Source organism: Kogia breviceps, chromosome X (genome assembly GCF_026419965.1).
Source record: "Kogia breviceps isolate mKogBre1 chromosome X, mKogBre1 haplotype 1, whole genome shotgun sequence".
NCBI lineage: Eukaryota > Metazoa > Chordata > Mammalia > Artiodactyla > Physeteridae > Kogia > Kogia breviceps.
Window position 1 is genome coordinate 77,377,535 of NC_081330.1, and position 26,818 is coordinate 77,404,352.

A 26,818-nucleotide genomic window follows, 5' to 3' on the forward strand; every position below is an offset into this window, starting at 1 on the left:
CTAATTGGGAAGGAGAGAAATTATTTCACTTAGTGCTTTAGAACAGTGGTATTCAAACTTGAGTTGGAATCAGAATCACCCTAGAGAGCTTGTTATAACACAGACTTCTGGGTCTAACACTGGAAATTTCTGATTCATTAGATCTGGGTTGGGACTAGAGAATTTGCATTAAAAAAATAAGTTTCGAGGTAATGATGATTCTGCTGCCAGAGAGCTGAGTGAGAGTTCTTGAATCCATTGAGTTTTCTGGCTGTATTACCATGAACAAACTCTATCTTGATTTCTCATCTGAAAGTTAAGGATGATAAATATAGTACCTATCTCATAAAGCTGTTATGAAAATTAAATTAATTAAGACACATGAAGCACTTAGAACAGGGCCTGATAGTAACTTGGGAGAAATATGGAGTACTCAAGAATAGCTGGAAATCCAAGAAGACTGGGCAGTTATTTTTTCTGGCAACTTCTTCTCTTTGCCCTACCCCTATCTCTAAGTCCAGGCCCTACAGTTGCCTTCACCTCCCTCCTAGGTGCTGACTGGTTTCTAGGGATGTATTCGGAGAGACCTGCTCCCTGAGCCTCAGTAGTAACTCTGCCAGTAGATTCTACATCTAAGCCTACATTCACTACCTCCTCTAGCTTACCTGGTTTGCCTTGAGCTTTCTGAGCTTTCCCATAAGAGGCCAACTTGCACCTCACTCTGAGTGAAAGCACAGCCAAAGGCCACAAAGCCCTGCTAGGGAGGGGTCTTGAGAGATGGCTGGAAAGGATTCTTAGGTCTAAACTCTCCCCTAGAGTAATCACACTGAATCCAGACAGGCTGGAGGCACACACTGAGGAAAATGACCTTAGCTACCGACTCCAGGATGGTAACATTATATTAGTGAAGATAAATAGGAAAGACTGTTATCTGGAGCCCTGGAGACTGATCTGACCCTTCACTGTGATTATTAAAAAACAATTCCTTATACTGAGTATAAATCTTTCTGCCTGTACATTCTACCCATATGGGCTCATTTTGCCTCCTTAAGATACAAATCTCATCAGTTCCTTCTACCCTGTGACAGCCCTTCAGATGTTGGCAGAAAGTGACCAAGTCCTCCTGAGTCTTCTCAGACAAAACATAGTGGTGGGTGATGGCAGTGCAATGAGTGTCTGGATGTCTCACCGATGCTAAGGAGAATAAGAATTTTAGAACCTGCCCTCTGGACACTAGATATATCTCTTATATGATTATGAATCTTTTATATGATTGTGTATCCCTTAGTGTTGCCATTCTTTCTCCTATTATGTATTTATTAATTTATTTATTATTTATTTATTTTTGTGCCAGGCATATCATGCTGTGAATTCCTTTTGAAATTGAGCTGACCTAAACAATCCTAATATTTTTCAGAAATGCTGATTCAAAGCCCTATGGCCCTCATCCCATAAGTAGAGTTTTAGAATGAAGTATCTAAATCTTTTTTTGCATCCCCAGTGATAGTTTTCTGTCCCCACAAGGCTGTCTGTAGGTGAGAAATAGCATGGTATACTAAAAAGAGCTCCAGAGTTGGCCTTAGAAAATTCAAGTTCAAATCTCAACACCTCTGCTTAGCAATTCTGTGCTCATTTGGATGTCACATAATGTTTTATACATCCAATTTATTTTTTTTTTATTTTTAAAATGGACATAATAATCACCAGATCATGAAAGTGCTCTTGAAGGTTTAGTGATATAACATACAAATTGCCTATCTCAGTGCCTGCCTATAGTACACATCCAAGAGATGGTATTTCTGCCCTTTCGAATTAGTAAATTGGCATGGTAATAGTAATGGCACCTTCCCTTGGTTATAAGGATTGAATGAGATACCTGTGTAAAGAACTCTAGAGGACTATGTTACCTATTGTTTTAAAGTAATATTATTAGCAAATATATGTGTAGAAGAGTCAGAGTTGCACAGCCTTCTGGTCGGTGTGTGATGAATTTCCAATCCTAGGCCTGAGAAGGTAGGGTGTAGAGAAAACACAGGAGTTTGGCTAACTGCCTCAGTCAAAGTTACATTCTCTCAGAGGAGGACTGAGTCAGGCAAAAACAAATAAAATTAGGAACTAGTGACAAGAAAGTAGACTAATAATGTTAGACTAACAATAAAAGGAAAATTAGATAGGGGGGAAAGGTTGATAATTATAGTCCTCATTACCACTATCATTCTAACAGATCTCAGTTATTGTGTCTGGAACTGGGTCCAGAAGTCTATAAATATTCCTCTCAAATCTTCCCAGCAAGCTTGTTTCTTTCCACATTTTATAGATAAGGAAACTGAATCTCTGAGAGGTTAAAGTACTTGTCTAAGATCACACAGCATGCAAATTTTAAGTGACAGATCTGGGATCCCAATTCAGACTCCAAAGCCACTCTATTTCTATGCCATGTCCTTACTCACTGGAGCAAGACAACATGATGTAGCATTCTTAGAGTCGGGTACTAGTTATAGTTCTGGATTAAGCTTGTACTTGCTGTGTGCCTTTGGGCAATTCAGTTAACTTGTCTGATCCAGTGTTGCCACATGTATAAAATAAGGAAAATAATACTTCTAAGAGTTGTTCTGTGGGATAAATGAGATTGTATGTATAAAGTGTTGTGAGGGCCCCAGCATCACCAACATTATGGAATGAGATACTGGAGAATATCCAGTGACACAATCTGAGAAAGAAGGGTTAGAGAAATAGAGGGAAATCAGGAGCCAAATAGTGTTTTCCAACTCAAGAAAGAATGTTTCTCAAAGAAAAACGTGGCTAGCACTGGAGAAAAGTGCAGATAAATAAGAAAATGGGTGAAAATGTTCCCTAAAATGTGGCAATAAAAAATGTCACTTGTGATCTCAGGGAAAGAACATTGGGCTGGAAGCCAGGTTGCAATAAATTGGGAAGCTAATGGAAAGTAAAGACATGGAAACAGTGAGTGGAGACTACTCTGGACAGAAATTTGGCTGAGGAAAGAAGAGAGATGAGGCTGTTATTTTAGGAGGAGGCAGTGGGGGAGATTTTATTTTGTAGTGGGAAGAATTCAGATATGTTTGTGGGGTAGAAGGGTTGGACATAAGGTGGAAAGTAAATAATAAAGATACCAGTGAGTGAGGAGTTTTAAAATGAGGCATGGTTCTACTGAGTGAAGTAAGTCAAAAAGAGAAAGAGAAATATCATATGATATCGCTTATATGTGGAACCTAAAAACAAGTATACAAATGAACTTATCTACAAAATGGAAACAGAGCTACAGATGTAGAAAACAAATTTATGGTTACCTGGGGGAAAGGGGGGGAGGGATAAATTGGGAGATGGGATTGACATATATACACTACTATATATAAAACAGATAACTAATATGGTTATAATAATAAGGTATAGCACAGGGAACTGTACTCAACACTTTCTAACGGCTTATATGGGAAAAGAATCTTAAAAAGAGTGGATATATGTATATGTATAACTGATTCACTTTGCTGTATAGCAGTGACTAATACAACATTGTAAATCCACTATACTCCAATAAACAATTTTTTAAATAAAAATTAAGTTTTTTTAAAAAAAGAGACATGGTTCATAGGGAGCAGGGGAGGGGGAGCTCTTGAGCTCTTGAGGCTAGGGTTGTTGAAAGCCCCTAATCCTGACCTTGAAGAATGTTCCCAACTTAGCTGAAAAGGACTTGTGTTTAAAAACTAAAAGGCAACATAAATAAATAAATTAATTAAAAAACGGCAGCAGGGTTGTGTCAGGTGGGAGAGTACACCCAGTCTAAAGGGTCCTCTTGCTGCCAGCTCACATTTCTTCATCTGTAGGGCTCTTTGGCTCAGTTCAACCTATTCAAAGTCTTTCTACCTCTCCCATTTTTGTCATTTACACCTGGTTCTCTTGTTAATTTATTTATTCCTCTGCTGTGTACCAGACTCCTTCCCAGCCCTGTCACTTACTAGCTGTTTGACAATTGGTCAATCAGTCTATGCCTTAGTTTTCTTATCTCTAAACTGTGAATAAAACTAGGGTAGTTATAAGGATTAAATGAGTTAATATATATAAAATGTTGAGAAGAGTGTCTGGCAGATAGCAAGTGTTGCATAAGTGTTAGTTATTAAGTATTAGCTCATGATGCTTACCAAGTAGTGAAAGGGAAAGGACACACATTAAACAATCAAGGAAATTAATCAATTAAATTATTACAGATTACAATTAAGTGCCAGTAAGAAAATAAACAGAATGCAGTGGGCAGGGCAGGACTTGGATGAGTGAGGCTTATATGAGGAAGTGACACTCTGCCATGAAGACACAAATCCTCCCTTGACACCACTGATCTTAACTTCAGCTCCACAATCTCTCCTGCTTCCATTCCCTCTCTCCCTGCTTCAGTCCCTGAAGCTTTTCAGTTCCTGCCAAAGGCGTGGCTTGGTCATTATTCACCCACTCTTCCCCAACTCCTCCCCCACTCTCACTGTCAGGGGTGAAACTTCTTTCTGTAGCCACGCCTAGACACTCAAGTGGTCCAATAGCTGTTTCACGGGGGTGGAGAAGTAGGCGTAGCATGATAGGAAAAGAGAATAGGTTCTGGCTGTTGTTGCTACACGTGGATGTGAAATGAGTCAGAGCAGAGCTTTGATTGTAATGAATTTCATCTACTTTGAGTAGTATGGAGACTGGGGGCTGAGAGGTGGGGGCTTCATGGGATGTCTGGCTTGTGCTGAGGTACGTTTGTCCAGGAATTCCATTACTGGAGCAAGATCCATCCATCCATTCATTTACAGGGTAAGTGTGGGAAACACCCTCTGGCATGGCAAGGTGGCTTGGACCTGTGGGGCATAGAGATGGGAATTCAGGATCAGGTTAGGATAACCCTGCTAAGGTGTTACAGAGTCAGAGTGGCTGGGAAGGTGTCCTGTGGCTGTCTGTCTGCCCATCCATCTGTATCCAGAGAGTGCTGTGTAAGGTGCCATGGACCTGAGCTAATACCGTGATGGCCTTGGTGAGCCAGTTTCCCTGGGGTAGGCTTGTACTGGACTCTTATGGCCTCTGGGAACATGCCTGGACCTGCCCAAACACCCTGAATATCTCCAGTTAGGAGATAAGGAAAAGAGGAGGCTAGGAGCTTAGGGGAGGGAGGGAGGAGTTGGATCAGATTTGTGAAGGATCCCGAGGGATGTTGAGCTGCTGGCCTACCCACTTGGCCCCTGGGCAAGTCGGGGCTTGTGTAAAGAGATTGCAAGCTCTATTTGGGGGCTTTCAGTCTCACCCACCCTGCTGGGTTTCACTTGACCCCTCACTCCTGGAAACTGAGCCCAGGGCAGTGATATTTTGATCCTGCTTTACATCAAACATTGGCCAAGAGGCCGAGGCAGCTGTGAGAACTGGGGGACAAGTAGAGACCCGCCAGAAACTAGGCTGGGGAAGCAGAGACTGCAAGGTCTTGTTTGGACAGCTGTTGGCAGTGCTGACAAGTATCACACCATTGCAGGGTGGCTAAGACAGGAGAGTATGGGCATCTTCCCCTACATAACTCTCCTGTCCCCTCTTTTACCCCAACATACCTTCAATTCAACATAACAGACTCACTGAGCACCTACTCTGTGCCACCACTGTGTGAGACAGACAGATGCCTAAGACATAGTCTATTCCCACTGGGGCCTCATCATGGGTATAAGAACAAATAAATATAACACAAGATAGCTTTAAATGTCCAGTTAAAGTATGCTTTGGTATTGTCAGGTAAGGATCACATCTAGTTGAGCCAGAGTAAATCAGAATTTTTTTTGATTGTTTGTTTTTTGACATTGTATCAGCTTTCAGGGCTCCAGAGCCAGACTATTTGAGTTCAAATCCCATCCCTACCATTTATTAACTTGTGTGTCATTGGACAAGCATAATTACTTTCCCCTGTCTGAATTCTGTTTTAATCTCACCTAAAATGGAGATAATAATAGAGCTTACTTTATCAAGTTTTGTGAGGATTAAATTAGATAATCCATGTGAAATACTTGCACACACTTAGCACAGTGGCTGGACCAAAATAAGCACTCAATAAATGTTAACTATTATTATTATTTAAGATGGGCCATGAAACACAGATAGGATTTCAACAGGTGGAGGCAGGAGAGAAGGCAGTCCAAGCCAGAAGAAAAACAGGAACAACTGTTTGGAGGCAGGGAAGCTCAGGGCATGTGAAAAGAACACCAGCTGAACTGGATTTTAGAGTACAATTATGTGGAAAGTGAAAGTTACAGTTGCCATGGTAGATTGATGACAAACTCTGGAAGACTTTTAGATGCTAGATCTTCTGTTCAATTCATCACACTGTGGAAAATCATTGAAAGTTTCTGAGCTAAAGAAAAAAGATAAATCTGTGTTTCAGGAAGAATAATCTGGTAAACATGAGTTAACTGAATTGGAATAGGAAAGCATGAGATGTAGATAAACCAGATGCAGAGAGGGAATGAGACCCTGAACTGAGGTGGTGACTATGGGAATAGAAAGGAGGCAATGAATTTAACAATACATCACAGAAGCTGAATGTGTAGAACTCAGAAGTTGATAAATTATATGAGATTGAAAAGAGAGGAATGAGAGAATCACTATCTCTTGGGATTGGTTTAGACTTTAAAAGGTTGTGTATTCCAATCCCAATTCCATCCATGTCTGTGGATGGTACAAATAGAAAGGATATCTACTTTCTGAGTTAGACACAGTGTATTCAAGTCCGGGGTCTGCTACTTACCTGCTGCTTGTGATCCTAAGCATATTATTTATCCATCATTCCCAACCAGCATCAATACGCTATCCATAGGGCATTTAGAAATATGTGTTGAGAGTGTGATTTTTTTGCACAAAGAATGAAGTACTACTGAATTTAGTACAAACCAGTTTGAGACAGCAAAGTATTGTTCTTCCCACCCACTTATTTTTTTAAATTTTTTAAGCATCTTTATTGGAGTATAATTGTTTTGCAATGGTGTGTTAGTTTCTGCTTTACAACATAGTGAATCAGCTATACATTTACGTATACCCCCATATCTCCTCCCTCTTGCGTCTACCTCCCACCCTCCCTATCCCACCCCTCTAGGTGGTCACAAAGCACCAAGCTGATCTCCCTGTGCTATGTGGCTGCTTCCCACTAGCTATCTATTTTACATTTGGTAGTGTATATATGTCCATGCCACTCACTCACTTTGTCTCAGCTTACCCTTCCCCCTCCGCATGTCCTCAAATCTATTCTCTATGTTGGTGTCTTTATTCCTGTCCTGTCCCTAGGTTCTTCATAACCTTTTTTTTTTAGATTCCGTACATATGTCTTAGCATATGGTATTTGTTTTTCTCTTTTTGAGTTACTTCACTCTGTATGACAGATTCTAGGTCCATCCACCTCACTACAAATAACTCAAATTTGTTTCTTTTTATGATTGAGTAATATTCCATTGTATATATGTGCCATATCTTCTTTATTCATTCATCTGTCAATGGACACTTAGGTTGCTTCCATGTCCTGGATATTGTAAATTGAGCTGCAATGAACATTGTGGTACATGACTCTTTTTGAATTATGGTTTTCTCAGGATATATGCCCAGTAGTGGGATCGATGGTCATATGGTAGTTCTATTTTTAGTGTTTTAAGGAACCTCCATACTGTTCTCCATAGTGGCTGTATCAATTTACATTCCCACCAACAGTGCAAGAGGTTTCCCTTTTCTCCACACCCTCTCCAGCATTTATTGTTTCTAGATTTTTTGATGATGGCCATTCTGACTGGTGTGAGATGATAGCTCATTGTAGTTTTGATTTGTATTTTTTTAATGATTAGTGATGTTGAGCACCACCCGCTTATAATACCAGTAGTAACCCCAGTGAGAAATACTGAACGTCTCCAAAACTCAGTCTGAAGGGAGAATAGCAGACATGTCATAGTTTTGTTGGAAGGATTAAAAGAAATAATCCCTGTGAAGTATCTAGCACAATATCTGATGCTTAATAGGTAGAAAATTCATAGTAGAAAGTTCATGAACCATAATTTTATTTCAGCCCAATTGACTTCACCTTATAACATCTTTGCTAGTCTCTGCCTGAATACTTTCAAAGGGAGTCTACTTACTGATCTCTGAGAGAGTCCATTCCCTTCATAGAAAGCCTTGACTCTGCAAAAGTTCTTCCTTTTGTTAAACTGAACTCAGTCTCCCTTTGGCTTCCAGAGATCCTAGTCATTCTCCCTGGGGTCACTCAGAGGAGTCTGCTCACTCTCTTCTATGATAGTTCCTCAGAGATCTGAAAACCAAAAAAGAGATCCCCATTCATCTTTCATTCCCAGGTCAAACAGCTCATCTTTCATTCCCAGGTCAAACAGCCCAGCTCTTCCATCATTTCTCTTATAGCATGCTGTCAAGTCAAATAAGACTCTGAGGCTTTGAGCTATATAAGTTGGGGTGATGGTGGTACCTTCAAAGTGATCGGAAACACTAAAAGTAACAGGATGGGTGAATGTGACAAGTTCCTTTGTAAATTATTTCTTAAGTTCCCACTGTGTGCCAGGTACTTTCAAATCCATAATCCCACTGACTCTTCACCCCAACTAGGGAAGGTCCAGGTCCTCTTGTTTTAATTGTACAGGTAGCCAAATAGGCTCAAAGATAATGAAACTTGCTAGAGATAATTTAGTTAGTAAGTGTCTGAACAAAACTAGAAACCAGATTTTTGTTACTCCAAGGTCAGTATTGTTTTATTTTGTTTTGTTTTTAAATTTTGCACTGGGTTCTAAATTTGGAGACTTTGGATTCTAGTCCTCGCTCTGTGCTGACCAACTATGTGAATTGGGGGAAATTTTATCCCTTCTAAAGGGGACTCAGTCTCCCCATATGGATCATCAAGGGAATGAGGTTAGGTTGTCTTGAAGAAACCTTTTGGGATTCTATGAGAATATGTTTTCAATTATCTGATGGTTTGAAGTTTTAGCCAGTTACCAAAAAGGAGAAAAAAAATAAACCATAATGAAATGTGCTGTCGTATGAGTACTGAGGTGACTCTTACTCTACTTGAGGTGAGTTCAAGTAGATATGGATGGTATTTCTTTATTGGACAACAGGGAGCTGGGACTAAGATGAGTTTTAAGCTCCCATCTAAGATTGTACAATTCTGAAAATTGTTTTATAGAATGTGCATTTACATATGCAATCATAGGCTTCTTGTTGTATCAGTTTTATCTTTTCCCCACTACCCCACCACCGTTCTTTTTCTTAGGCAGCCTAAAAAATAAAAGGCAAGAAATATTTTGGCATCAATATCTCATCCTGTACAGACAGGCTTCATTCTATGGACTGATTCTCCTATTCAGATTGGAAGGATAAGTAGCCCTGAGCTGTGCTTGCAAATGTTCATCAGTTTGTATATCTGTTTTTTTAGGATATTTCTGGCCTATGAGGAAGGGATAGTGTATATGATAGAATTTACATTGCTGTGGGAGAAAAGGCACTGTTCTTATTGACATCTTCAGAGAGATACAACTATTCCAGATAGTTCGTAAACTGGACAGGGTGGAGAGAATGTGGGGCAAGACCAAAGAACATTTATAAAAATCAGAAATTAGAGCACTTGACTGAGTTTTATCCAGTTCCTAGCCCTGTAAAGAAATCATACCATGAATCCAGTTTTCAGCTGGGAGAACTCAGTCAAAATCATATCCTCTGTGGAAAGTCACCTAGTGCTGATGGCGATGTAACTAATTTTTGATGATACCACTAATTTCATTGTATCTGTGGTGGTCGGCACATGAATGTGACTCACTTTTGCTAGGGACACTGTGGAACAAAAGCAGGGATTGGGGTATTGGTTTTTGGCCTGTAGCCTCTCTCCAATATCCTTTGCTCCCAAACTCTGGGTGGAATAGAAACAACAGTCATAGCAATCCCTCACATGTGTAGCACAATTTGGAGTTTCCAGAGCACTCTCACATACATTATCTCATTTTTCCCTTGAACATCATCCAAGGTAGTTTCCGTACCTTTGCTCCCACTTGGGAAGACTGTTTCAGCAATCATTAAAGTGATATTTTTCTCTCATAATCAGCCCAAAGATTGCTGGTCTTAATTATATCACCATATTCTTGGTTACACAGTTCTTTTCTCCCCTCCCTTTCACAATTTTTTTCAGCAGTTATAGACACTAACTAAATATTTATATATTTTTAAGCTTTTTCTCTCTCTCAATTTACAGTCTTTTAAGTTATTTTTGTCATTTTTAAATTTGTGGGGTTTTTTGTTGTGGATGTGTGTGCTTCCACATGTTTTGAAGGAGAAAGATTTTAACTTACATGGTTAACATTTGCTTTTGGCTGAATTGAAATAGTCCAACTGGATATTAATTCTATCTGTACAGTGACAATTGTTTTAAATAAAATTTTCTTTATTTTTCTACTCCAGCATCTTTATTCTTGCTGAACCATTACCTGTTGCTCTGTACACCAGAATAAAGAACAAGGTAAATAGGTGTGACTTCTTTAATTTTGCACAGCTTCCTTCATTCTCCTCTGTTGCTATACTAATCCTGACATTACTGCACCAAATGTTGATATCACTAACAGTTGAATTTCTTCAGCCACTTTGGAAATGGAAAGAGAAGCTTGTTAAAAACTTTAACAACCACCTGTGGTCTCTGAATTATTTCTATTCCATGCACATATTGTGATATACTTGAATATTAAGACAATTTACTTTTGTCACATACCAACAAAATAATGTATTTCCAGTCTTGATGCTCCTTCACCTCCCTGTACCAACAGCTGACACAGTTGCTCACCTTTTACTTCTTAAAACTTAGTCCTGTACTGTCCCATCTGAGTTCTATTCTTTCTTCCCTGGATTCCCCTTCTTGGTTGCTGCTGGCTAATCTTCCTCTTCCAGCTTCACATATGGATGTCCCTTAGTGTTTTGTTCTTGGCATTTTTCTTTGCTCATCTAAGCCTCTGCCATGATTTACCTAGGCCAATGGTGCTCTACCTTCCAAAGATTTTATTTAATTGGTCTAGGGAATAGATATGTTTTAAAGTACCCCAGACGATTCTGATGTGCATCCATGAGCTGGTATTTTTATGCATTTGACTTATCTCTAGCCCCAACCTATGTTCTACATATTTTAATTGCCTGCTAGGCACCACAAGTGACATGTTCCTTTTTCTCCTTAAATTTTCCATACTTAAAACAGTTTGAAAAACTGAGTGTGTTGTCTCTTTTTTTCCTAACAAGCAACTCCCCTTTCACACTTTTTGCACCTTGAGGTTCTCCTGGTTTCCCAGGCAGAAACCCTCAGAATCTTCTCTGACTTATGTCTGTCTCTTGGCTCTCACATCTATGTAATTGTAAGGTCCTATTGACTTACTTAGTAAGATCTGTATCTCCCACCATCACTTCCTTCCTGTTCCTATTGCTACCATCTTTGTCCTGGCCCTTGTCTCCTAGGGCTTGAGCAGAAACACTGTCTAGCCATTCTTTTTTTTTTTTTTTTTTTTTTTTTTTTTGTGGTACGCGGGCCTCTCACTGTTGTGGCCTCTCCCGTTGCGGAGCACAGGCTCCGGATGCACAGGCTCAGCGGCCATGGCTCACGGGCCCAGCCGCTCCGCGGCACGTGGGATCTTCCCGGACCGGGGCACGAACCCGTGTCCCCTGCATCGGCAGGCGGATTCTCAACCACTGCGCCACCAGGGAAGCCCTAGCCATTCTTTAAAGCACAGATTAGTATTCAGAAAATACCTTTGTCCCAACCTAAAAGATTTCTGATGAAATAATAAATTTAAGTGACAGCATGGGAGGACCTCCATTCCCTATTTTAGAGTTCAATACTGCCTTGGAAAGCATGCCAAACTCATGAGTCTTAAATCACCTGTGAGTTCTGGCTTTATTTAAGGCTAGTTAAATAAATTTAGAGACTTTTTAAGCCACAGTTTTTAAAATCTATGAATTGGTGATAATAATCCATGGCTTATTCTCAGGGTTACTGGAAAGAAATATTCAGCTAACTGATATGAAACCCTTTCAAACTGTGAAACCTTTCACTCAGACAGAAGACTGTTACCACTATTTTGTAAATGTTTACCATTCACTCATTCAACAAATATTTATTTAGTGCCTATTGTATGCCAGGCACTGTTCTAAGCATGGGGGATGAAGTAGTGACCACAACATGGCCATGATCTCATGGTGCTTACATTCTAGTTGGGGTAGAAACAGGCAATAAAGAAGTAAATAAGATATAAAGTGTGTCAGATGGTCACAAGTGCTACTGAGAAGAATGAAACAGGAGAAGGGATAGGGAATATGGAGGGAACTTGCAGTTTTGGAACAGTGGTCAGGAAGCCTCACTAAGAAGATAGTTTATGATCAAAGAACTGAAGATGAGGAAGGTAACCATGTGGATATCTGGGGAAAGCATACCTGAATAAGGAAATAGCAAGTATTAAGGCCTTAAGGTGGAAGCATTTCCTGGTTAGTTTGAGGAAGAGCAAGGAGGCTGGCATGGCTGGAGTTAAGGGAATAATAGTAGATCATAGAGTCAAAGAGGTGATGGGGAGGTAGGCAGGTCATCTAAAATCTCATTGACCATTATAAGGACTTTAGTTTATTGAGTGAGGTTGAGAGACATCGATGGATTTTGAGGTTGGAAATGACATTATCTAACATGTTTTAAAAGAACCATTCCACCCTCAGCCCTTTTCACTCTATCACCCATTCTTTCCAGAAAAAAAAATGGGTAGGCCCCAGGTTACTCCCTTACCAAGTTCCCTCTGAATATGGGGAAACAGACTTTTTTCTGACTGCACCTTATATTCAGGTGAAACATGCAAGAGCCAAAAAGACCCCTTAAAACAATGATTTTCAAAGTTGGCTGCACATGAGAATCACCTGGTGAATTTTTAAAATTCCAAATACATCAGAATCTCAGGAATGTGACCCAGGTATAAGTGTTTTTTTGAAGCTCCCAAGGTGTAGCCTATACTGAGAACCACTAGTCAAAGAGATTGACCAAATCCTCATGATATGATTGGGACCTTGAGTTTGGCAGTGGGGAGGATCATGCTTCTGATGGCAGAGCTGGACCTAGGACCACTCACCATTCTGAGGAATGCAGAATTCACAAATACTTGGGCAGGAGGAAGATAAGATGTTTGATAGTTTGGAAGCAGATTATGGGCAAGAGAAAGATGGGATAGGAGTAGCCCTGGGCCAGGCCAGGAAGGAGAAGGCTGAGAGCCAGCACCAAATGATAAAGCAGCATCTGAATTATAAACCAAACATTTGGAAATGATGAAGGCACTGCACAGATTAGAAGCTTGATTTTCAAAGAAAGTACTGTTCTCATGGCCAGACTGAGAAACTATTTTGATTTTTGCCAGTCCTCTGCACGTGGGTGACTGGGTAGGTTCACAAGGAGAGGAATGGGCAGGGCATGGACCAGCTGCTGTCTTCCTCATCCTCTTTAATCCCACACCTCCTGCACTGCCCAGGAAAGGCAAATATCTTCCATGAAGTCCTGAATTCTTAATTTAGACCTGTCATCTTGTTCTGCCCACCCGTCCTAGAGACAGAATATTTCATCCCACAGGCATGTGCAAGTTGAGAAGAGCAGCAATCGTAAGCTGTGGCCAGAGGCAGCTGCACTGGCAGTAGTCTGAGTACCTAACATCCAGGAGAAACTTAGCCAACATCAATTTTTTAAGGCACAATGAGCTCATGTGGGAATTATCAGCCTCATTACTTTTCCTTTTCCCTGTCAGATTGCATTCTTATTTTTCTAGTTTATTTTTTTTTCGGTGGGAAGGGGATCAGGACAGGGGGATGGACAGAGTGAGCAGTCACATGACAGAGACAGACAAAATAAGGTATATTCTAGTCATCTTACCACTTGTCAGCCCCTCTGGTTAAACCCAATCAATATACCCAAATAGCACTTAATAGATAAATTTGGGTAAAAAAAGTTATTTGGAGGCATATATAAGAATGTTCATAGTAGCTTTTTAAAATTTTAATTTGGGGAATAACTTAAGCAATGTCTATTAGAATGATACAGGGTAGTTCACAGTGTTAAAGAAAAAGCTGAAGAAATAGTTTTTTTAAAAAAATTGAAACATAATTCACATACCATAAAATTCACTTTTTAAAGTGTATCATTCACTGTTTTTTAACATATTCACCAAGTTGTACAACCATCACTACTATCTAGTTCCAAACCATTTCATCACCCCGAAATGGAACTCATATCCATTAAGTAGCTATTTCCTATTCTCTCCTTTCCCCAGGCCCTGGCAACTACTAGCCTACTTTCTGTCTCTATGAATTGCCTATTCTGAACATTTCATATAAATGGAATCATATAGTTTTCCTTTTGTGTAGCTTCTTTCACTTAGCATAATATTTTCAAGTTTCATCCATGTTGTAGTCCTCATTGAGTACTTCATTCCTTTTCCTGGCTGAATAATATTTAATTGTATTGATAGACCACATTTTGTTTATCCACTTAGTTGATTTACATTTGAGTTGTTTCTACATTTTTGGCTATTATGTATAATGCTGCTAGGAACATTCATGTACAAATTTTTGTGTGGATGTATATTTTCAGTACTTTTGGGTATATGCCAAATATTGGAATTGCTGGATCATGTGATAACTATATGTTTAATATTTTGAGGAACTGCAAAACCATTTTCCAAAGGGACTGCACCACTTTACATTCTCACCAGCAATATATGAGGGTTACAATTTATCCACATTCTTGCCAACACTTGATCATCACCTTTTCTATTATAGCCACCTTAGTGGGTATGAAGTGGGATTTCATGGTGATTTTGATTTGCATTCCCCTAATTGCTAATGATGTTGAGCATCTTTTAATATCCTTATTGGCCATTTTTATATCTTCTTGGATCAATGTATATTCAACTACTTTGCCCATATTTAATTAGGTTATTTGCATTTTTATTTTATTTCTCTATTATTCTATATATATATATATATCTTATCAGTTCTCTATAATTTATAGGTTTTTTTTTCTCCCATTATGTGGGTTGTCTTTTTATTTTCTTGATATTGTCCTTGAAGCACAGAAGTTTTACATTTTGATTAAGTAAAATATATAATTTTTTCTGTCTTTCTGCTTTCCTTTTGGTGTTGTATCTAAGAAACCATAGCCTAATCAAAGGTCACAAATATTTATACCTATATTTTCTTATAAGAAAGAAATATTTAATTATAAATATTTTAATGTTTTCTTATAAAGCTCCTTTAAGAGTTTTATAGGTTTATATCTTTCATTTAGAGCTTTGGTCCATTTTGAGTTAATTTTATATATGGTGTGAGGTAAGGTCCAATTTGATTCTTTTTTATGTGGATACCCAGTTGTCACAATGCCTTTTTTGAAAAGCCTGTTCCTTTCCCATTGAACTGTCTTGGCACTCTTTTTGAAAATCAATTGACCATAGTATAGCAACTTTATTATAAATGGCTACAAATTAGAAACAGCTCAATGCCCATCAACCAAAAAAAATGCATAAATAAATTGTGGCATATCCATACAATGGGGTACTACACAGCAATGGTAAGGAATGAATATTGCTACATTCAGTGTAATGGGTAAATCTCACAGACATTACATTGAGCAAAGAAAGCCAGAAACAAAAAAGTGCTCTTTTTTTATAAAATATTTATTTATTTATTTATTTGGCTGTACAGGGTCTTAGTTGTGGCATGTGGGATCTTCTTTTGCCACATGCGGGATCTTTTAGCTGTGGAATGTGGGATATTTAGTTACAACATGTGGGATCTAGTTCCCTGACCAGGGATCAAAACCAGGCCCCCTGCATTGGGAGCACAGAGTCTTAGCCACTGGACCACCAGGAAAGTCCCAAGAGTGCTCTTATATGAATCTAATTTATATGAAGTTCAAGGACAGGTTAAACTAATAATTGTGATAGAAGCCAGAATAGAAATTACCTGAGAGAAGGGGATGACATTGACTGGGAAGGGGCATGAAAGGGTCTACTGAGGTAATGGAAAGGTTTTGTATTTGTATCTTTATCTGGATAGCGTTTGTATGAGTATATAGATATGTCAAAATCTTATAGGTCTGTCTATATTGCTGACTTATACAGCAGTTTGGAAGATTCAGACATATCTTCTGTGACATTTTAGAAGAGTGTTAGCTGTAGTTATAGGATGATTCAGAGTAACTCTGATTTTCTCAAAACCTAATTATTCTCTCTCACCTTCTCTTAAAATAAAAAGGCAGTACATCTACCACAGAACACTGCTGACCACAGGGAAGAACTTTACATAAGGTCTGAGTTTGTCCCTTGGTAATAATTTAACCATTATTAGACAATTTTACCCATATGCCCTGACTTCTTCAGAACAGATCAGAGTCTATGTGGCTTTCTTCTCTTTTAAAAAGGCAATTTTTTAAACTTATAATGAAAGACAGTTTAATTTGTATGCTTTGGATAAACAGTTTGACAAAAGAGGGGGAAAAAGTCCTTTGTTAATCCCCTGGGACCTGATATGGGGATTTGGCAATATGCCTGACTTGCCTAGACACAGGTCTCAAAGCCAAAGTTAGAGGGATATGTTAAAATTCTTGCCACATGATGTTTATTACATGGGAGGGGCTCTGGATACCAAACAGAATAGGGTGTCTCAGACACCCAAAGGCCAGAAACAGCTGCTATGGAGAGTTCAGATGCCTATATCAGAAGCTTATCTCAAGGACAGGACTGCTCTTTGGCTCCTGGCAATGTTTTTCTGTTTTTGTGGGCAAGAGAAGGATACAGAGGAGTTGTCCAGACCAGTATGCTGGCCCTGTGCCTATGACACTTAATTCCCTTGTCATGAGGGCTGTGAGACCACTGATGGTTTTTGTTCTTAATGAGAAGATGGGGTAGGGAGGGGAGCGTGCCTACTGAGGGTGACACTATGGGCCAGTAATCGAAACAACATAGGAGGGACCATCTTCAGCTTGTGCATAAACGGATTTTGTAGCCCACTTTCTTCTGAATGAATGCATGGGAAAGAATGGCCCAGTTGATGGTGGGAAAAGGTACATTCAAGCAAAAATGCCAGACAGGATGACTTATCCCATCGCTATTGGGGACTTTTGAAGGGAGGAGTGATGCTCTATCAAGATGCACATTCACACTCTCCTCTCTTCTGACTGGAAGTACATACTTAGGACTTTCAGTACTTTGAGAAGCCACCTGAAGTTCACCTTGGCATGAGGTTAAGGAGTGCACAAAATAATCTCACCCCACCTTTCTCTTTGAGCAGTGCAAGCCCCATGTATCAGTTACTTACATTAAAACTCATCTTTGTAGAACACTCTCTCTCTACATACTTCTGTCTTATTTTGTATAGCTTTTCAAATCCTTCAGAATGCTTTGATGGACCTTAGCTCATTTAATCATCCCCAAAGCTATATAAGGTAGGTGAGGAATATACTTCCCCCTTTCTTCAAATTAAGTAACTAAGGCCAGAAAAAATAAAGTGAATCATCCAGGATCATAGGTTGAAAGAATAAGAGCCAAGTAAGTTCACCAACCATCCCAATTTACCTGAGACTGTCCCAGGTTTTTTTTTTGTTTTTTTTTGGTTTTTTTTTGTGGTACGCGGGCCTCTCACTGCTGTGGCCTCTCCCATTGCGGAGCACAGGCTCCGGACGCACAGGCCCAGCGGCCATGGCTCACGGGCCCAGCCGCTCCGCGGCATGTGGGATCTTCCCGGACCGAGGCACGAACCCGTGTCCCCTGCATCCGCAGGCGGATTCTCAACAACTGCGCAACCAGGGAAGCCCCACTGTCCCAGTTTTAACACTGAAAGTCCCATGTCCTGAGGAAGCTTCTTAGTCCTAACCGAACCTGGATGATTGGTTACCCTATATCCAGGATAGAACCCATATCTCCCAACACTCTGACCAATGCTAGTTCCACTGCCCTATGCCTTTTGTATTATGAGAACTGTTATCTGACTAGTGTTTCTTTTTCTCTACACCTTAGTGTACCAGCACATTTCTTCATGCTGGGTCATTCTCCCCTCCTACCCAGGCAGGGACAGAAGCAATGACAGCTAGTTCTCCTCAAAGTTAAAGACAGTTTTTGCAAAAGGGAACCATGTTTCAGCTTTCTCATCCACAAAAGAAGGATGATAATCTCTATATTGCTTACCTCACATGGATGTTGTATGGATCAAATATAGTGGGTATTAAAGTGCTTTCTAAACTGTTAATAGCTGAAACATGTGAGAGATTATGGTTATTCTCTACTGCCTAGGCAGAAGCCAGCTCCTTGTCTTATTCTCTTTCCAGTTCAGCAAGCGTCTTAGCCACTAACTTTTTGAACTTTGGTGAATCCCTTGGTCTCTGTGCTTCATTTTCCTCATATGCAAATTTAGGCTTAATAATTCTTTTTTTTTTTTTTTTTTTTTTGCGGTATGAGGGCCTCTCACTGTTGTGGCCTCTCCCGTTGCGGAGCACAGGAGCACAGGCTCTGGATGCACAGGCTCAGCGGCCATGGCTCACGGGCCTAGCTGCTCCGCGGCATGTCGGATCCTCCCAGACCAGGGCACGAACCCGCATCCCCTGTATCGGCAGGTGGACTTTCAACCACTGCACCAGAAGGGGAGCCCAATAATAATTCTTGATATGGTTGTTTTAAAGGTTGAATTATTACTTGTAAACCATTTAAGAGTTCTTGGCAAATGGTCAGTGCTATATATGCATTAGCTGTTTTGGGTTGGCTTTCTCAACCCTTATAACCCAGGACCAGAGACTAGATTAAGAGGTCCATAAACCAATTGACATGGAAGCCACTACTTACTTTGAAATCCCTTTCCACTAGTTCCCTAATTGTTGTGTTCTGTACCCATAGCATTCCCACCATGGATTGCCAAGAAAATGAGTACTGGGACCAATGGGGACGGTGTGTCACTTGCCAACTCTGTGGGCCTGGACAAGAGCTCTCCAAGGTAAGTCCCCCTGGTCAGGATACTTATTTCTGTCACATCTTAGGAACCAGACTGGCAACCAAGAGAGTCCAATATTAGGAGAGTCAGCCCCATCTGTGTCTAATCAGTTTAGTAGATAAAACAAACCAAAGATTATGACAGGGGACTTCTCTGGTGGTCCAGTGGTTAAGACTTCACCTTCCAATGCAGGGGGTGTGGGTTCCATTCCTCATTGGGGAGCTAAGATTCCACATGCCTCAGGGCCAAAAAAACCAAAACATAAATCAAAAGCAATATTGTAACAAATTCAGTAGACTTTAAAGAAAAATGATCCACATCAAAAAAAAAAAAAACAGAAAACAAAGATTATGACAATAGCAGTCACTGTTCCATTAAGAAGTCAACCTGGAAGCACCAGGGGCAGGAGAGGATTCCATGAGATAGTGGGGTATTTCAAGAGTAAATGTGTGATGCAAAGGCCTAGGAAGGCTGTTTGGTATTAGGGACATATGTCAACTAAAGTAAGGCCCACTTGTTTGGGGTTCAGGAGCCAGATATCAGGTCTTGGGAATGGGAAAGAGAGAAGAACTGAGTAGTCTGAAATGTGACCTCTGTCTAGAGGGACTGGGCCACTGAGGAAACTGCAAGAGAGGCTTCATTGATGGGGAACTAGGGAGGGTCTAGAATCCCAATTAGTGGTAAGGGTCAGAACAAAAGCACCCACAAAGCAGGGATTTTATACACAGCCCTGGCTTGCAGAGTTGGAGCTGCTTAATTGTTCCTGCTTCAGGTCCATGTTGGTCCCAGAACCTGGGGGTGGTATTAAATTTAGGCTGCAGCTGGGAACACAAAGGCTGGGAACAGACAGCCGGCTGATTTTTTTTTTTTTTCACACTCACATATTTTATGAAGTCGTTCATTAATTCAGCAATTACTTATTGAACATCTACAAAGTGGCAGGCATGGTTGTAGCCACTGTGAGTATGGTAAAACAGACAAAATTATTTGCCTTCCTGAACCTTACCTTTTAATTAGTGGAGTAAACAATGAACAAGATACATACATAGATATGGAAGTATAACAAAAATTATTTACAGTGACCTGATACAGAGTGACTGGGTGGCTGCTTAGATCAGGTAACAAGGGAAGGCCTCTCTAAGGAGGTGCCTTCTGGGGAGAGGATACAGCTAGTGCAGAGTTCCAAGGTGAGAATGAGCTAGGCATGTTCAAGAAAGAGGAAGAAGGTAAGTGCAGCTGATGATTGATGAGTGAGAGGTAGAGTAGTACATAATGAGGTCACAGAGGGAGGTATCGGCCAAACCATGGGAATCTTTAAGTTTATGATGAGAAATGTTAATTTTTTAAAAAGCACACCAGGAACCCTTTGGATGGTTTTAGGTAGGATAGTTGCATGATACTCTGACTGAAACAAAATGTTTCAATTATTTAGCCTGCCTCCTTCCTACCTCCCTATTTCACAAATGAAGAGACTAAGGCCCAGGGATATTAACAGACAAGCACTAACTCTAATTTTAACTCTTTACACATAGCATTCTATACCACAGTGAGGTGCCCACATGGTTAATAAGGGATCCCAAGACCAAGGAAAAGTGTTCAGAAGTTAGGTCATGCTAGACATTAGGATGGACCCGATGGAATAAGCTACTTAGCTTGACAAAACCTATTTTAAATATCACATTCATCTTCATGATCAAAAGTCTCATCACTCCTATAAGAACAAGCTCTGAGAAATGTTCCTGTCATGTACATGGCCATTACCCTTAAACCGTCCATATTTACAAACCTGAACTTCTCCAAGGGAGAAAAATAGGTTTTTCTGTTAAACTGCTGTTACCAAATTCTCAAAAAGTGGCCCATGATAAAATGTGCATTTATCTAAGCACCTCTTTGGTTGTCATTTATTTCAGCACCACTAGAAAGCTCAGAAAAAATGAATGAACTGCAGTATTGTGTTCCTGCAACTGCATTATGTAAAAAACAGCTTGTACATGTATAGCAGTCTATACTTTGTAAAGAGCTTTCATGTGCATTATCTCATTTGGCTCTCAAGTCTCACCAAGAAGGTATTATGAGCCCCATTTTAGATGTTGAAACTGAGACTCAGAGAGTGTATGTGACTTGCTCAAAGTCACAGTGGTTCAGTAAAAATTGGATACACATGAATTTGAGTCTCAGGTTTGCTGTGGGCAAATTAGTTAATCTTTGATTAAATTAGGATGTACTAAGTTAAAAGTAACATAAAACTTATCAGTGACTTGAACCATAAACACGTTTATTTATGTAATGAAATTTGGAATCAGGGGCCCTTGTGGTTGGGTGGGCAGATCAACAATATTGTCAAGGACCCAGGCTCTTTTTATCCTACATCCTGGGCACCTTGCTATTTTTTCCTCATGCTTGTGACCTCTTGGTTACCATAACTCAAAGCATTACATCTTCACATCAAAGTCAGGAAGAAGAGGCAGAGACAAAGTAGCATGATGTTGTTAGTGAAGAAGTATTTTCCTAGAAGCTCCCCAACAGATTTCCCTTTGTGTGTTATGGGCCAGAGTTGGGCATTATAAGTATCTCAAAACTGCTGGGAGTGCTAGGACATGAGTACTTGGCAAACAAAAATGGGATTTCCATAATGTACTAAGACCAATCAAGAATCACTTTTTGGACTTCCCTGGTGGCGCAGTGGTTAAGAATCTGCCTGCCAATGCAGAGGACAAGGGTTTGAGCCCTGGTCCAGGAAGATCCCACATGTCACAGAGCAACCAAGTTGTGTGCCACAACTACTGAGCCTGTGCTCTAGAGCCCACAAGCCACAACTACTGACCCTGTGTGCCACAACTACTGAAGCCTGTGTGCCTAGAGCTCATGCTCTGCAACAACAAAAGCCACCGCAATGAGAAGCCCACACACCACAATGAAGAGGAACCCTGCCTCGAGGCAACTAGAGAAAACCCTCGTGTAGCAACAAAGACCCAATGCAGCCAGAAAGGAAGGAAGAGAGAGAGGAAGGAAGGGAGGGAGGAAGAGTCAGTCCTTGAGGCTGGTCACTTTGCCACCCAGAATGAAATCAGTGTTCTGTTAGTAAGGAAGAATATGGGCAATGACTTGGATAAGGATCTAACAGCATCTGACAGTCTTGTTTTTATAATTTCTTTTATTTAGTTTTAAAGTTCACTCATATGAACCATAAACATCACTGTAAATAAATCTTTAGAGAAAATCAACACTCTTTCCTCAGGACACATTTTTTTTTTTTTTTTTTTTTTTTTTTGGTGGTACGCGGGCCTCTCACTGCTGTGGCCTCTCCCGTTGCAGAGCACAGGCTCCGGACGCACAGGCCCAGAGGCCATGGCTCACAGGCCCAGCCGCTCCGCGGCATGTGGGATCCTCCCGAACCGGGGCACAAACCCGTGTCCTCTGCATCTGCAGGCGGATTCTCAACCACTGAGCCACCAGGGAAGCCCGGACACATTTTTAAAAGTATAATTGTCAAGCTAAATAATGCATACAGCTTTAAGATTCCTGTAATATATTAGCAGATAACACGTGATATTTTTTACTAATTTCCACTATAATTACACTTATTTTCAACAGTTCATGGAATTCTTATATCCCAGAAGCCTAACCACACATAAATAATGTATGTTTCTATGATCTATTAATTTTGTCTTCCTTCATAACATTAAATTACTAACATATGAGGACTTTATGTTAATTTTTTTTTTTACTTTTTTCTATTTGATAGGGGAAAATATCACCTTTTGGTGTTTGTTTATTTGCAGTTTTGTGAACCGTTTCTGTTTGCTTGTTTTTTCTGTTCTATTCATTGTTTATTGTTCATTCTTCACTCATGTAAGGCACCTGAGTAGAAAAACAGAAAAATATGGGGTATTTTAAAAATCATTTATATAACATGTAATACTTTGAAAAATCAGAAATGGTTTTGAATTTTATTTCATTTTACCATTCATTATCTCTTGACTATTTTATGTATGTCTGTTTGATATATTAATTTGATGACATATATTAATAATTCCAAAATTAAAGTATCTTGCATCCCGAGGATAATTTTATTGTGATTTTGGATTAAATGCCCTCTTATGTTTTATAAGTTAATATTTTATTTATAATAAATAAGTACTCAGCGCTATCAGCATCAAAACTTATATAAGAACTGTGCTAGCTTGGTAAAATTAATTAAGAAGATCAATGTTTTTCTGGTTATAAAACTGGTTAATAGCAAAAGAGTTTTGGGAGACTTGATCATTTGAACAAATTTTCTTTGCTTCCTTATTAGGAAAGAAAAATTTGAATATAAATTTTTCATGATAATTTCTTCCTTTTTAATTCCTTAAGAAATGAAACATCTATTTATTCAAGGAATTCTTGTTGAGGACAATTTGATAGTGTTTATCCACTATGCCAATCTCTGTTCTTAGTTGGTGTACTTAAACCATTTATATTTAAGGTAATTGTTGATATGTTAGACCATTTTATCATTTTTTTTTCTGTTTCTTGTTCTTCCGTTTGTCTTTTCTTGCCCCCCTGTGGGTTTCTTGAACATTTTTTTTTAGGATTCCATCTTGATTTATTTGTAGTGTTTTTGTACAGTTTCCTTGAAATCATTCTGGGTACAGTAAGTGCCCTACAAAGTTCAAGTTATGCACTTTCAAAGATGTGAAAATGCATTCCATCAACATGAGACATGAGTGAAATTGAAGCTTGCCTTCCGTATCCTATTCCTGACTCTCCTTCAGCTCTACCATCTCCCACCTCCTCTCCCTCCTCCAGTCAGTAACTCTTCTTGCCTGTTCATTCAATGCCGGCCCCTGTATTCCAGCTGTTGTACTGTACTACTATACTTTTCAAGGTACTATACTGTAAGATTCAAATGTTTTCTTTATTTTTGTGTTTGTTTGTTTGTTATGTATTATTTGTGTGAAAAGTATTATAAACCTATTACAGCACAGTACTATATAGTCGATTGTATTAGTTGGGTACCTAGGCTAACTTTGTTGGACTTACGAACAAATTGGACTTAATGAACATGCTCTCAGAATGGAACTCGTTTGTATGTAGGGGACTTACTCTATTACAATATACACATGTGCCTTAACACTCTCCACTGTTATCAACATTTTACCATTTTTAGTACAATACAGAAACATTACTTCTACTTAGGTTCCTTTACTTTCCTCACTTTCAAATATCATTGCTTTGAGTATCAGATAATTTTATGATTTTTCTTTTAATCATTAAACAATATATAAAACTCATAAGAAGTGCAGTTTATTGTATATAACCATATTTTTGTTCTTCCAATGTTCTTTTTTTCCTTCCTGGTGCTCCAAAATTCCTTCTTCTATCATTTTATCATTTCCTTTCTGCTCGAAATTTTCTTTCTGTTTGAAGAAGTCCTTTTAGCCATTGTTTAAGGGTACATATACTAGCAACAAATTCTTTTAGTTTTTGTTTGCCTTAGAATGTCTTTATTTCATGTTAATTCTTGAAGGATGGTTTCAATGCATATAGAATTTGAACTTGTGACAGTTCTTTTCTTTCAGCACTTGAAAAACATTGACCACTTCATTCTGGCCTCCATGGCTTCAGATAGAAACCTGTCGTCATTCCTATTGGTATGGTCTTTAGTTAATGTCATTTATTTTGTAGCTACTTAGAATATTTTTTCTTTGTCTTTAGTTTTTAGAACTTTCATTACAATGTGTATTGGTGTTCATTTCTTTGAATTTCTTCTATTTGGGAATTTCTCATCCTTTTGAATCTGTAGATCTTTTGCCAAATTTGTGAAGTATTCAACATTTATTTCTTTGAAAATATTTTCAGACACATATTTTACTTTTCTTTTCATGAGACTCTGATAATATAACTGTTTGATCTTTCATTGTTGTCCCACAGGTCCATGATAGCATACATTCTATTTTTGTGTCCTCAAGTTCAGTGATTCTTTATCTGTCTTCTCCTCCCTATTATTGAATTCATACAGTGAGATTTATATTTTATTTTTATAATTTCTATCTAAAATTACATATTTTTATAATTCCTATTTCTTTTTCGAGATGTTTGATTTCTTCTTTTGTTTCAAGATAATTTGATTGCTTGTTGAAACACTTTATGATGCCTGCCTTAAAATCCTTGTCAGATCATTCCAACATCTATTTCATCTAAATGTTGGTGTCAGTTGATTGCTTTTTCTTATTCATGTTGTAGTTCCCTGATTCTTGTTATGACAGGAGATTTTTCTTTGATATTTTGGACATTTTTGTCAATTATATTAGGAGACTCAGGGTTCCAGTTAAATCTTTTATTTTAACAGGCAGTTAGTTACCTGTTTAAGATTATCACACAGGTCCTTGCCTACTTTTGTGAGTCTGGTTCTAACAACAATTTAATTTTCAGGGTCTTTGCGGTTGTGATTTTGGTCTGTGTGGTTTATCTGATGCTGCTATGGCTCTAACTACTCTCTGCTGGTGCTGCCTAAGGTGTGTAAGGAATTGGGCCAGGTCACTGGTGCATCTAGATTAGAGGAAGGAAGTCTCTGAGTTGTGGGAGAAAGGATATTTCTCAGGCCAGACCACTTCTTGTGGTAGGATATCACTGCAATGCACCATGGCCACATATCTCTAGGTGAGGGAAAAGTCTCAGACCCACAGGAAAAGAGGCCTCTTGGACTGGATATGTGTTGTTTTGAAATCCCCCTTGCACCCACTGCAACCTGGTGTCTCTGGTTATGGAAGAAGTTTCCCAGATTGGGTCACTTGTGATACATCATTATGCCTCAAGCCTGCTTATTTGTGAAACATAGATGATAATGCACAACTTACAGAGTTTTGTGGAGAATAAACAAGAATATAAGACCATGAGAGCAGGAATTTGTCTGGTTGATTCAATTTAGTCACAACATCCAGAATAGCATCCTAACACATATTAGTTGCTCATTAAGTATTTTCCAAATTAATGAATTGATGAACAAAATAAAGAGGCATGGCTGACACATGGTCATTCTCAATAAATGCTAGCTGACTAGCTCTCATCACTCTCTTCTCTAGCAAGTGAACAAGGGAGGAGTGAGGCTCATGTCTTTTTACTCCAATGCTCTTTTTCTTTTTTTTATGATTGGGTTAGGGGCCCATCCTACTCCAATATAACCTCATCTTAACTAATATATCTGCAGTGACCTATTTCCAAATGAAGTCACATTCTTAGTTACTGGGGTTTAGAATTTTAACTTTTGAATTTTAGGAGGGACACAACTTAACCTGTAGCACTACCTCACTAAAGTGCTGTGTGAGGATTTGTTGTAATTATTACTAGTAAGTAGACATATGAAAGAATTACAATATAAATAATAATTATTATTATTTGAGGCCCTACTATGTGTCAGGGACTATATTGTTATACTTCCTTTTTTTCCTTTTCTTTTTTTTAATGTTTATTTATTTCTTTATTTCTTATTAGTCATCCATTTTATACACATCAGTGCATACATGTCAATCCCAATCTCCCAATTCATCACACCACAACCTCCACCACCCTCCACTTACCCCCTTGCTGTCCATACGTTTGTTCTCTATCTCTATGTCTCAAGTTCTGATCTGCAAACCAGTTCATCTGTACCATTTTCTAGGTTCCGCATATATGTGTTAATATACGATATTTGTTTTTCTCTTTCTGACTTATTTCACTCTGTATGACAGTCTTTAGATGCATCCACGTCTCTACAAATGACCCAATTTCGTTCCTTTTTATGGCTGAGTAATATTCCATTGTATATATGTACCACATCTTCTTTATC

General features: G+C 39.1%; 1 protein-coding gene across 1 annotated transcript in view; it reads left to right on the forward strand.

Annotated features, from left to right (window-relative positions):
* Positions 1-26,818, forward strand: part of EDA2R (ectodysplasin A2 receptor) — a 147,799-nt gene that overhangs the window by 68,011 nt on the left and 52,970 nt on the right. Inside the window, exon 2 of the mRNA XM_067023477.1 lies at positions 18,912-19,008. Coding sequence (XP_066879578.1) covers positions 18,938-19,008 — 71 coding nt within the window. The 5' untranslated portion in view covers positions 18,912-18,937. The remainder of the gene's footprint in view (positions 1-18,911; positions 19,009-26,818) is intronic.